We start from the raw sequence: 12979 nt of genomic DNA, 5'->3' as shown, positions 1-12979 counted from the left end.
CTACTTTGAAAAAGAAAAATGTTCAGATCCTATGGAGTTATTGGATTCGTGGCGGGCTAAATGCATTCGCGGCTGCAATCTTTTCGCCTCATTTGCCTGTGTGTATGCGAAGTTATCGCGTACTTTCACAAAGCGTGTTCCCGCGTTTCGCCCTATTCAATTGCAAACCAGGCGAAAACACAGATGTACGAATGCAGTGAATGGCGAAACTAGCGAAAAGGACAGGTAATTTGGGGGAATCAGTCTGTACCGCATTAAAAAAAAAACTGACAATATAGAGATTTATTAAAAGACCTAATAAAAGTATTTTGGGTTCTTAAATTGGTTGAAAGGGCTGTTATTAGCATATTTACAGAAGTGTGGTGAAATGATAAAAAGCCATTTCTTTTGTGAAAAAATTTTGCTATAGTTAAATTGGGGGTACATTTAAATGGGTATTCGTTTATTTTTCGTCTGTAAAGTGCATTATAAAAAACACCTGCTGCAGCCACCTGCAATCCTAAAAACGCCTGTCCCATCCATACAGCACCCCAAAATACCAGTCCCAGTGCTTCTTAACCAATTTTACACACTTTACATTTGCACCCCAAAAATGACATTTTTTTTTTTTTTTTTAGGATGAATTAAGATAATTAAAAAAATAAAAAATAAATGTTTTCCTAATTAGAGGGAGTGTCTAAAGCGTTCTGAACCAAGAGCCTGTTTCAGACCTGCTCGCTAGATGCGTTCACTCGCAGCCAAAGTATGCAAATTCCGCGATCACACAGCAAGGCATTAGCACGCCCACTTTGTCTTGGCGTGCGATCGCGGTGTGTATTTAGACGCCCACCAGCCTGTCTTAAGACACCCACTTTCCTACATCATCTCCAGGAAGAGTATGCAACAATCGGTAACATCGGACCCATACACAGCACTTGTGGAAGACCATACCCTACTGCAAGCACTGCGAGTGCTGCATTGTGTAATTCAGCCATGTTCTGTGTATTAGGACGCTGCGTCTTAATTATGCACGCCTCTGAAAATGCGTTAAGACTCTCAGACATGCCTGTGTTCGCACCACCACACCCCCGTTTTCATCGACCATCCCGTCACCACCCATAAACAGCTTGTCCTGTCACGCATTCTAGCGAGCTGGCTATGCGCAGCGAGCGCTTCCCGATCGCATGGACTAGTTTGCGCATGCATACATTGCAAACATTGGCAGGCTACGTGCGAACGCAGCCTAATGAGCGGGTCTGAATAGGGCCCCAAGTCCCCACATTATTAGGCAAAAATAGGGATTTTACATATCTTTTCTCCTGCCTTTGGGTGGCGAAACTTTTTAGTCTATGGAGTTTTCGCACATGCGAAAACATCCTGGAATTGAATAGAGCGATACAAGGGAATGTGGCGAGAACATCGCATTGGCGAACACTTTTAGCCTATAATTGAATTCGGCGCTGAATAAGAAAATAGGTCACATTACTTTTCAATCAGCCCTCATATACACACACACACACACACACACACACATTTATTGTGTATTTTTATTTTTTCATTTGACATTGTTTATACTTGGCTATTTAAATCTTCTATATTATAGCATACCTGCAACATTATTTTCTTTTTTTGCACAGTTGATTGGAATTACTATATACATCAGTGTGTATGCTTGCAGTGTTGCTTTTTTTTGTTTTGTTTTTATATTTTGGCTTGCAACCACCAAACAGCAGCTTGGTCTAATACAGTGCATTTTGTATTATATATTTTAACAATAACTGTAATTAGGTTCCTTCTAGCACCATAGGTTATTGTTGTCCTGATATGAGTGACCAAATATTATCTGTAAAGTGCTGCAGAATATGTGTGAGCTATATAAAATATGAGATATGGTAAGAACTTACCCTTGTTATCTCTATTTCTACTAAGTCCATAGGGTTCCACAGGATACCTTGGGGGTATAGGCGATGGCGGCAGACATCCAGGTACCACAAAGTTAAAAATCTTCCATCCTCCCAGGATGCACTGGGGTCCCTCTCCTATACCCCGCCCCCAAGGCTCAGGCCGGAGGATAAAAAGAGGGAGAAGAAAGTCTGGAACACACAAGAAATCACATTCTCACCAGAGGGAGACGGAAAAAACGGTGACCAGAGCAAAGCCCATCTGCAGTACAGGTGCGACAGGGCGGGAGTCCTGTGGAACCCTATGGACTTCGTAGAAATAGAGATAACAAGGGTAAGTTCTTACCATATCTCATATTTTCTACTTCAGGTTCCATAGTATATCCACAGGATACCTTGGGGATGTCCCAAAGCAGTATCCTTTAAGGGTGGGGACGCTCCTGTGCTGAGAGGAGAAGCTGCCGCCCGAAGGAAGCATCCTGAGAAGCGTAGGTATCAAAAGCATAATACCGTACGAAAGTATGGACAGATGACCACGCGGCTGCCTTGCAAAGCTGAAGCGCTGAGGCACCACGTCGAGCCGCCCACGAAGGACCCACAGACCTAGTGTTTAGTGGCAGGCCAACCTCTCTAATGGAAGCCATAAAAGACAAACAAAAAGTCCGACTTCCTAAAAGCAGAAGTGCGGTCCACATAAATCTTTAAGGCCCGCACCACATCGAAGGTGGCCTCACCAACCGAAAGGTCCGGTGAATTAAATGATGGTACAATAATTTCCTCGTTGATATGGAAACTGGATACCACTTTCGGAAGAAACCCAGGACGAATGCGCAGCACAGACCTGTTTCTATGAAAAATTAGAAATGGAGGCCTCCATGAGAGAGACCCCAATTCCGAGACCCTTCCGGCCGAAGCAATAGCCAGAAGGAATACAGTCTCAATGGTTAGCCATTTCAAATACACTGAGCCCAGTGGTTCAAATGGCGGCCCTTGAAGAGCCTTCAAGACCACAGCCAGATCCCATGGTGCCACAGGTGGGACAAAGGGAGGCTAAATATGAAGCACCCCTTGCATAAAGGTGCGGACATCAGGAAGCATAGCAATCCTACGATGAAACCACACTGAAAGTGCAGACACCTGCACATTCAGAGAAGCAAGGCGAAGACCCTGATCTAAGCCCGCCTGTAGGAAGGCCAGAACCCTGGACAATCTGAACACCCAAGGAGTATAACCTCTAGGGCGACGCCACTGGAAGAAAGCCCGCCATACTCTATGGTAGATGCTGGCAGATGAAGGTTTCCGAGCGGTCAGCATGGTGTTGACCACAGAGCTGGAAAAACCCCTGAACCTCAAGAGGGCAGTCTCAATAGCCACGCCGTCAAAGACAGCCGACTCAGGTCCCGATGAAGGCAAGGGCCCTGAGATAGCAGGTCCTGACGTTGAGGCAAAAACAGTGGGGTGTCCACTGAGAGACTCTTGGAGCAATCAGCAGGAGAGTGCCGCCTTCTTGCTTGAACTTGCATATCACTCGAGGAAGAAGGAAAAAGGTGCGCATACTGGAAGGTCCACCTGACCGCCAGAGCGCCCACTAGACAAGCCTTTGCGTCTCTTTTTCTTGACCAAACATCGGCAGTTTGTTGTTGTGTCATGAGGCCATGAGATCTATCTCTGGAAGGCCCCACCTGTTCACCAGTAACTGAAACACCTCCTGGTGAAGAGACCGCTCTCCTGGATGCACGTCTTGATGGCTGAGAAAGTCTGCTTCCCAGTTGAGGACTCCGGGTATGAACACTGCTGATATTGCGGTGAGATGCTTTTCCGGCCAAATTAGAATGCGGGACACCTCTGTCAGAGCCGCCTGGCTGCGGGTCCCTTCCCGGCGGTTTATGTAAGCCACTGTGGTGGCAATGTCTGACTATACCTGCACGGACCTTCCCTGCAGGACCTGTCTTGCTTGCTGGAGAGCCTTGAACACTGCCCGCAGTTCCAATATGTGTATTGGAAGCGCAGTCTCTAGTGGAGTCCACCTGCCCTGGAACAAGTGTGGACCCGTCGCCGTTCCCCAGCCTCTGAGACTGGCGTCCGTCGTCAGAAGAACCCAGTCTGCAATCCAAAAGCGACGCCCCTTGTTCAGATGAGCCGTTTGTAGCCACCAGGCCTGAGACATTCTCACCTCCAGGGGAAGCACCCTAGTCTGTGTTTTTATCCGTTCGGGCAACCCATTCCATCTGGAGAGGATCAGCTTCTGCAGAGGTCTCGAGTGAAACTGGTCCAACTGCACCAATGTCAAACATGGATACCATGGACCCCAGTAACCTCAGTGCCGAGTGAAGAGACACCCGGCGACTCTGCAGGCAAAGACGAACTTTTGCCTGTAACGCAGAGATCTTTTCTCCCGTCACAAAGATCCTCTGATGTTGGGAATCCAATAGAGCTCCTAGATGGAGCATCCTCTGTGATGGTACCAGGGAGGACTTTTTCCAATTTATCAGCCAGCCGTGAGTCTGCAATACAGAGACTGTTAGTTGCAGATGGCGCTGAAGTTTCTCTGGAGACTCCGCCAACAACAGGAGATCGTCCAGATAAGGTAACAGGCGAACTCCCTGCATCCGCAGGTGGGCTGCCATGACCTTGGCGAACACCCGAGGTGCTGTAGCCAGACCGAAAGGCAGAGCCTGAAACTAGAAGTTGTCCTCGACCACTGCAAACCTGAGGAAGCGCTGGTGCGCTGAGACAATAGGGATATGCAGGTAAGCGTCCTGAATATCCAGCAACACCATGAAATTCCCAGGTTCCATCGCTGGAAGCGCAGGGTCTGCATCCTGACCCGAAGAACCCTCAAAAATTTGTTGAGAGATTTGAGGTTGAGTATTGGCCAGTAAGACTCATTGGGTTCCTGTACCAGAAAAAGATTGGAGTAATACCCCAATTCCTTCTGAGACAAAGGAACTGGCACTATAACTCCATCCTGGAGCATCGAGTGCAATACTTTCTTGAATTCCCAGGCCCTGTCCTGTCCTGGAGAAAAATCGGCTGGGAGGTCTCCTGCGGAAGGAGAGGACGTACCCCTGAGAGACCACTTGTCTGACCCACGTGTCTGAAGTGGTCAGACAGCAGCTCCGGGCGAATTTCAGAAGTCAGCCTCCCACTTTGGGGTCCCCCAAAGAGAGGACCGTCCCATCAGGCAAAAGGTTTGTCATCGGACTTGGGAGGAGGACATCTGGTACTCCAAGCCTTCTTCTTAGGCTTTGCAGGTTTCTTAGCGGCAGTCCTTCTTGGGAAGGACTGTACCCTGGACTTATTCTGCGTTCTGTAGAGCTGAAAGGACGAAGAACCCGACCCTGATGGGACTGTAGCTGATGGCAAGCACGCGGACTTAGCTGCTGCTAGAGTGGCCACAATTTTGTCCAGGTCAGGGCCAAATAGGACTTCTCCATTGAAGGGTAAACCCTCCAAACCCTTTTTGGAATCAGCATCCGCCTTCCAAGACCGCAGCCACAGGATACGACGAGCCGCCACCGCTGCCGAGGAGATCTTAGACGGAAGCAAGCCCATATCCAACGCTGCCTCATTAATGTAGGTAGCTGAGTCCCTTAAATTACCCACCAACTTCCCCTGCTCAGGTGACAAGTCTGGGTCCAGGGATGCCTCCAGGGTATCAGCCCACTGTTCCATGGCTCTAGCCACCCAGCACACGGCCATAGCCGGTCGGGACACACCTCCTGCAAGGGAATACATAGATTTTAGACATATTTCACCTTGCGATCTGTGGGATCCTTTAAGGAGGACATGGAGGGTATTGGCAATGTAGCACTTCTTACTAGACGTGTGACGTGAGAATCCACTCGTGGAGAGTTCTCCCATTTTGAAAAATATATTTTCTGCACAAAGGGTATGCTACCGCCATACATCTAGGGGGCTGGTAACATTTACCCGGCGTTTTCCACGCCTCCTCTAAATGATCCACTAGCTGACCAGATAGGGGAAACACCGTAGCATCACCTTTAATATCCCTGAAAAAGGCATATTTTGATTTGGCTACAGGAGGTACGTCATCCTCAATAATCAAGGCTGTGCACACCGCACGTATGAGGCCTGGTATATAGACCTTAGACTCCGTCTCTCTATTACGGGAAGTGTCTGGGTCCGACAGGTCCAACATCTCACCGTCAGCTGTCGTCACATCATCCTGATCACCCTGATCATGCTGAGGTTGCAGCTGACGCTTCTGTGGCCGCAACGACGACTCCCCTTGTAAAACATCCGACAGATGTTGCACAGAGGTAGACAATGAGCTAACCCACGCAGGTTCATAGATGACCTGAGGGGGCGATATCGGGAAACTCTGAGGCACTACCAACTGTCTGGGGAACCCCTGAATAGGGGACGACACCATAGACTGCTGTGAGAGCCCCATCTGGGGAAACGCAGGGGGTGTCGCCAGCTGGCCCACTAGGGTTGTAAGTGCCTTAGCAAAACAAGCCCACGGTAGCTCCTGCACAGGTGCAGTGACAGAAATTGGCCGTGCCTGTCTAAGACACGCCGTACATAACCCATCAGAGTTACCATCACCCTCTGCCAGTGGTACGAAGCATATAGTACACTTAGGCTGAGTGGAGAACTCAAGCTCACTGTCAGACATCCTGTGTGACCCGGAGCTGTATGTGACAACAGCACTCACAATAAACTGTATAGTGAGGTAATAACCCCCTTGCAACACCGCACCACAAGGGCTTTAGCAGAGAAGGGATAGTTAAAAAAAAAAAAAATGACTGACAGTTGTGAAAGTAACAGGGAGCAGCTAGCATTAAGTCACATACAATGCAGAATACAAAAACCCTGCACTATCTGCGCTTTGTCAACTACACAGACCTGAGTCTGGTAGGAAACAGCGCTGCATACACTGACCTTGCACCGGAGGAGAGGTATGTGGGGGGACCCAGACCACGATGCCGCCGTTATCAGCGTCCAACAGCGCTTGCCAAGTTGTTCATAAAATGGCCACCGAGGAGCAGAAATGAGGCTGGTCCGGGGGAGGAGCGCATGCAGATGCCTAACCCCAGTGGAGAGGCCATGTGCAGCGGGGGAGGCGCCAACTGCCGAGCAGGGAAAGAGCGCTAGCCTGGCATGCATTTAACCCCTGGGACGCTGGACAATGCTGTTTCTGTCCAGCCCACTGTCCCAGGGGGTAGTGGAAGCGCAGGGATCAGTAGCCTGGTCCACACTGCGGCCAGTCCCCAGGGAGCCCCCTACCTGGGGACTAAGGACTGTGTTATTCGGCGAGGACCCCCCGCGGGACCTCGCCGCTTACCTGCAATCCCCTTGAGTCCGGCCACAGTCCGGGCAACCGGGGTCACCGCTAGCTGTGACCCCAGTTACCCACCAAGATCCCCGGATCCGTACCGGCGCTCTGGTACCAGCGGGGTGTAGAAGCGACAACATGGACGTCAGAATTGACTGATCGGGATGCCGGGCGTCCGTCTCCCAGCGTCGGGAAAATGACAGGCGTCTAGATTTTAGACGCCTGTCATTTAACCCTAGACGGGATAGAGGATTCGGGAAGCCGGCGGTCGGGATTGCGGCCGCCGGCTTCCTAAACGTATCTCATGTATGACTGGTGATAAAGTAATTCACATGTTTTGCCTCACTCCTTTTTTTCCTTTTGGTGAATTAGTTTGATGCTTATTCTGCTGTGCAAAATGTAGTCCAGCGGTCGCCAACCTTAACTGAGGTGTGAGCTACTAGAGAAAAATTAAACCTCCTGAAGAGCTACTAAAATTATGGAAAAAAAATAAAAATCTGGCTAATAACCAAACAATCGAAGGTCATTTAATGAAAATGAAATAAATGTTTCATAGAAAACAATGCATTTGATTAATACAGCGATATTGTAGCGATTTGTAAATAAAGTTTAAGGACAGACACATTTCACTGTAATTACCAAGCAAAACATATAGGCAGGCTGCTGTGTGATTTTCTGTCAGGGCTGGACGGTAGTCACTTGCGGTGTCCGTCACGTATTGTGCCGCACTGCCGTGGCGTAGACGCCGTTGGTGGAGCCACGCGGAAGCATGTCAGGTGATTGCCCTAGCGACCATGGCAATCACTGACGCGCTTACCCGTGGCTCCATCCACGGCGTTGACGCCACAGGGGAGCGTGCATCAGAGGTTGCTTCCTCCTAGTTGACTCGGCAGTACTGCAGCTAGACAACCTACCAAAATTTAGACAGTGAGCTACCGGAAGCTCGCAAGCTACGGGTTGGCAAGCACTGATGTAGTCAGTGTTTAAGTAGTGGATCCACAATATTTCCATTGCATTAAAATTAGTTCTATTCAATAGACAGCAGTTTAACTGGTCCCATGTGAGAAAAGGGAGAGAACCTCATGGAGCCTGACAGCTCCACCCCTAGCTCACATAATTGGGAGGGGTTACGTCCTTTATAAGGCATGACAGCCCAGTGTGAATTAATTGGTCTTCTAGGAAGAAATGGTGTAAAATACCTGTCAATGAAGCCTGTACCTCCAGAGTCCTGTCACCACATAAGGTATATGCTGCTATAACCTATGCACCAATCGCTTTATTACTGCTTACTATGCACTTCCTGGTGAGTGATCGCTACATTTCTGACAATAAATAGGCACAAGCTTGGAAATTGCCCGATTCCTTAAAATTTACTAGACCTGGCTTTCTAGAATTGTACATAATAAATATAAAGCACAACCTCTGTGATAAAGACCTGAAGGTGGTTAAGAAATATACTGTTCTATATAAACATTCAAGAAAACACTCAATATTACCATTATGCAAGTATTATTCTGATACTCAAGATTGCATCAATTTGAGAAGCCTGCCATAATGGTCATGGGCAGCTACACCAGGCTACTGCATGTCAGTTAATCCTGTAACCTATGTGTATGGTCAATGTGTTAGGGCATAGGTTCTAAAAAGGGCCTTCAGAACCGCAAGCAGCGCATGTTTTACAGGTCTCCTCATAGAATCACAAGTGAAATAATTGGCTGCACCAGTGGATTGTCTAAATGTGTCAGTGAATAATGAGTACACCTGTGCACCAACTAGGTAACCTGGAAAACTTAAACATTTTGGGGTCCTGAGGACACAGTAGAAGATGTATGACCCTGCGATAACGGGGGAGAGTGGTATCTGCGCACGTTATGTACGCCGATACGGCTACTCCCCCATGTATTAAAGTGAGGTTCGGTGGTAAGTGACAGGGGCACTATGCTCCCCTGTCGTTAGCGATATCTACAAGATAGTGTGCCCATATGCTGGGCAATGTATAAACAGTCTGTGATACTGAACGTTCTGACAGCTGTGGCTGTTTCCCCAACACCACAGCGGCTGCACATCACAGCGAGATCCTGTGATGCTAGAGAGATCTCGCGCATGCCCAGTGGAGCCAGCCGAGAAGGATGCACAGCCTATCAGCCTAGGGCTCTGGTGGGGATCACCGAAGGGGAGAGTTTTCACTCCCCCAGTCTGGCAGATGAGTTAATACATGTCATCTGTACTGCTTCCAGCTTCAACCTCGGGAAAGAGGCAAAACAGGAAGTGTTAGAATACATCTCCCACAGAGTTTGATAACCACTGTAATAGGGCAAGTGTTATGACAAAGTATATCCTCTCGCCCAACAATTGGTCACTGAACCTGGGCAAATCCTCTAACTCTGGATGCTGCATCATAGGTAACCCACTTGGTAGCTGGGACACTGTGTGAAGAGAAATACTAGCAGGGTTGTTGTATCACATGTAAGACCCATATCAATTAGAGTGAAGTCTGTCACCCAGGAATAGTTTGTTCTACTTATAAATGTAACAGAAGAGTTGGGTCACTGTATCCAAACTCTTTCAAACTAGGACTCAAGACCTGAGCTAGTTTGTCTGGATGAATCATGTCACCCAGGAGCCATGACAGCTGAAGACTGTCACAGATACTTCTGTAGAACTTCTCTGATCCAGCAGGACAACATTCACATTCTCAACAATAAAAGAAAATAAATCCCTGGAAAGAGATCAGTACAACCCAATTGGGAGACCCTGCCACTCCCAGTCAAGTCTGGGATCTCCACCTCCAGCAGCGTCCCGCATAATGTGTAATGGAAGCCAAATTTCCTCCCTTTGTTATATGTACAGTACAGAAATTCACTTTCTACTACCTTTTTGGCATATTGTGAAAAAAATTAAAATTTATCTCCCTATCAGTGTATGCATATCCCTATTAGTTGGATGAAAGGACATAATTGCAATTTTTCAGAGCCTTATTTTGTCTAGCTATATGGAGTAAATATATAGATCATGATCCAACAAACATATAATAAACCCTCTGAACACTAAACTGCACAACAGGACTGAAAAGTTATTCAGGATCTATTTCCTTAATTAAAGGAGCAGAGACTTTGTTGCTTTCTGTTCCCAAAGTTTTTAATCACATTTGGGAAGACATGTCTCTTCTGATTAAGGACATCTCCAACCTTTTCAATGATACTTATTTCAAAGACCCAGGGGGTATATTTACTAAAGTGAGTGTTTTTAGAAGTGGAGATGTTGCCCATAGCAACCAATCAGATTCTACTTAACATTTAACTAGCACCTTCTAGAAGATAATAGCTATAATCTGGTTGCTATGGGCAACATCTCCACTCCTATAAACTTTCACTTTAGTAAATATACATCTGAGGAGTGGGAACCCTATTAAGTAGCTATAAGAGACCAGCTTTACAATTACACACCTTGGTGTACCACCAAATATCATTTGATTAAATCTAAAATGTATTCTGCCCATCTAAAAGGGTTACACTATATTGTTTACTAACAGTGTTTCTCTTGCATTCCATGTTGACAATGGTAAATATGAAGGCCGGCCACATAACATAATAGGGTGTGTTTTGTCATCTTACAACACAACACACATGTTGTTAGAACACCACTTCCATTACTTATTACCACAGGACAGTAATCCAGAGGGGTGTAACACATGGGTCAGAATCCCCCCAAAAAATGTAGGTCCCCAAAATGCCTATAAATAAATAAAACATACAGTCAAAGAAGTTATGTACAGACACTTTTGGGGTAAAACCATTCTGTACCACATGGGCATAATGTCATTTAATGCATTTGTAAATGCGTCCCTTCAAGTATTAACTCATAAATAACCAGACTGTACCCAACATACAAAATAAAACAAAGCCTGAAAAGCCAGGTCAGTCTTTAAAATGTGAGACCAGTTGGCAACTTTATAACCACTCACCCGCCAGAGCTGGGGGACTCCTCCTGGGGGCGGCTGGGTACACCTCTCCGTGGGCTCTTGGGCGGCATTACCGGTGACAGGCAGGGGGGTGAGGACAGCGCTAGGGTATAGTCAACAACCCACAGACGCAGCTTCAGGGAGAGGTGTCCGGGGGACTACCAATAAATAACAGTACTATGTACGGTGTCTGAGCTGGCAATCAGCTGTAGGTTACGGTGGGTACTGACACCAAGGAGCTGCACGCATAGATCCGCTCTCTGTGAGTCTTCCGCCGGCTTCCCTGCCTGCTGCAGCCTTCACTCACTCTACACTGTAACCGCGGGAAAAAGTGATAAAAAAAAGTAACTTCCGCCTGATGTTACTAGGCAACCATGGAGATGCCTCATCTATGGGCGGAAGTAGCTAGCCAGCCTGGATATCATCAGCTGCCATATTTGTCTTGGGCAGCGCCAGCAGCAGCGAGCTTTTACAGTGTGGTCACGAAAAAAAATCTGTATTGCACGCACCAAATCTGTCTGTGCAGCAGTGTAATAGAAATGTGCTAGTACCAGTAATGTATGGTTTTCCAAAATGTAGCACAAAATACATCTGACATTTGTAGTAGGGTGGTTCGCGTTTACTCACATCGTTTTACATTCAATTTCTCTTTTGTCCAGGGGCAGAACTATGGGAGACAATGGAGGCAACTGCCACCAAGCTACAGCACTAAAGGGGCACCTCCTCCATTGCCCACAACATATTCACCCCACTTGTGACTGTAACTATGTACCCAGAGTGCACCGTCACGGCTGTCCAATACATGGCACCTCTTCCTGGCACCTGAGAATCCACCATACACCAGTAGAGAGCTCTGTGTCAGACCATCAGCTGCCGCCTCTATCTATAGCCTGCCCCTACTCATTGGTGTCGCTGTTCCTCATCAGCTTCTTATGTCAGTGTGACACGTCTGGCGCCCCTCTCACCCACAACTCTCTGTCTCACTCCTCCCTGTCGGCAGCCCTAGCCTCGTCTCGGACCCATGCAGCAGTCCTGGCGCATACCCAGACCCTCCAACATGACCCATTCCATTAGGTACAAAATGCTCTGCTCCTGGACTTCCCTCTTACTTTATGATTGCAGACACCTGTGGTGAAACACCTGTCTCATCAATTACCTAGCTCAACACAGGTGACTGCAATCATATTAGGAGAGAAGCCCAGGAGCAGAGTGTTTTGTACCTAATGGAACGGGTGATGTTGGAGGGTATGCATACCCTCACCAACAACTCTCCATGTCACTCCTCCCTGGCGGCAGCCCTAGCCTCGGCTCGGACCCGTGCAGCAGTCCCAGCGCATACCCTCACCCACAACTCTCCGTCTCACTCCTCCCTGGCGGCAGCCATAGCACTGGCTCGGGCCTGTGCAGCAGTCCCGGCGCATACCCTCACCAACAACTCTCAGTTTCACTCCTCCATGGCGGCAGCAACTTCCCAGCATGTGATTTAGTTGCATTAAAAAATAATATTATTTACCTTATTATATTATCTTAATATAAGTTCCGTTGTATCCCATTAACTACTCAGTACATGGTATAAGCAACATTGAATCCGGAATGCAGAGTTTAAACAAGCCTTCATACTCAAATGATCTAATGTTGAAAATGCTAAAATTTTGTAGAAAGGTCAATAAGTTTTACATACTTAGCTATGGAAATCAGATGTAATAATATTGTACCTCAAATGCAACTGTATTTATTTATTAATAATGCATGTATCCTCTTCTACAGTAATAATATAACTCTAAATTTTCTTTAATTATTCATACAGCACACAAGTTACGTGGCACTTCTTCCAAG

At 47.3% G+C, this 12979-nt stretch overlaps 1 protein-coding gene across 1 annotated transcript in view; it reads right to left on the bottom strand.

Moving 5' to 3' along the window:
* Positions 1 to 11450, bottom strand: part of RB1 (RB transcriptional corepressor 1) — a 262129-nt gene extending 250679 nt beyond the window's left edge. Inside the window, exon 1 of the mRNA XM_088444859.1 lies at positions 11147 to 11450. Within this exon, the coding sequence (XP_088300985.1) occupies positions 11147 to 11214 (68 nt within the window). The 5' untranslated portion in view covers positions 11215 to 11450. The remainder of the gene's footprint in view (positions 1 to 11146) is intronic.
* Between the last annotated feature and the right edge of the window lie 1529 nt (positions 11451 to 12979).

The sequence above is a fragment of the Taudactylus pleione genome, unplaced genomic scaffold (genome assembly GCF_031769625.1).
Source record: "Taudactylus pleione unplaced genomic scaffold, aTauple2 ptg000005l, whole genome shotgun sequence".
In the NCBI taxonomy this organism is placed as follows: domain Eukaryota; kingdom Metazoa; phylum Chordata; class Amphibia; order Anura; family Myobatrachidae; genus Taudactylus; species Taudactylus pleione.
Note: the sequence above shows the minus strand (reverse complement) of the source record. Positions and strands in the feature narration are given on the sequence as shown.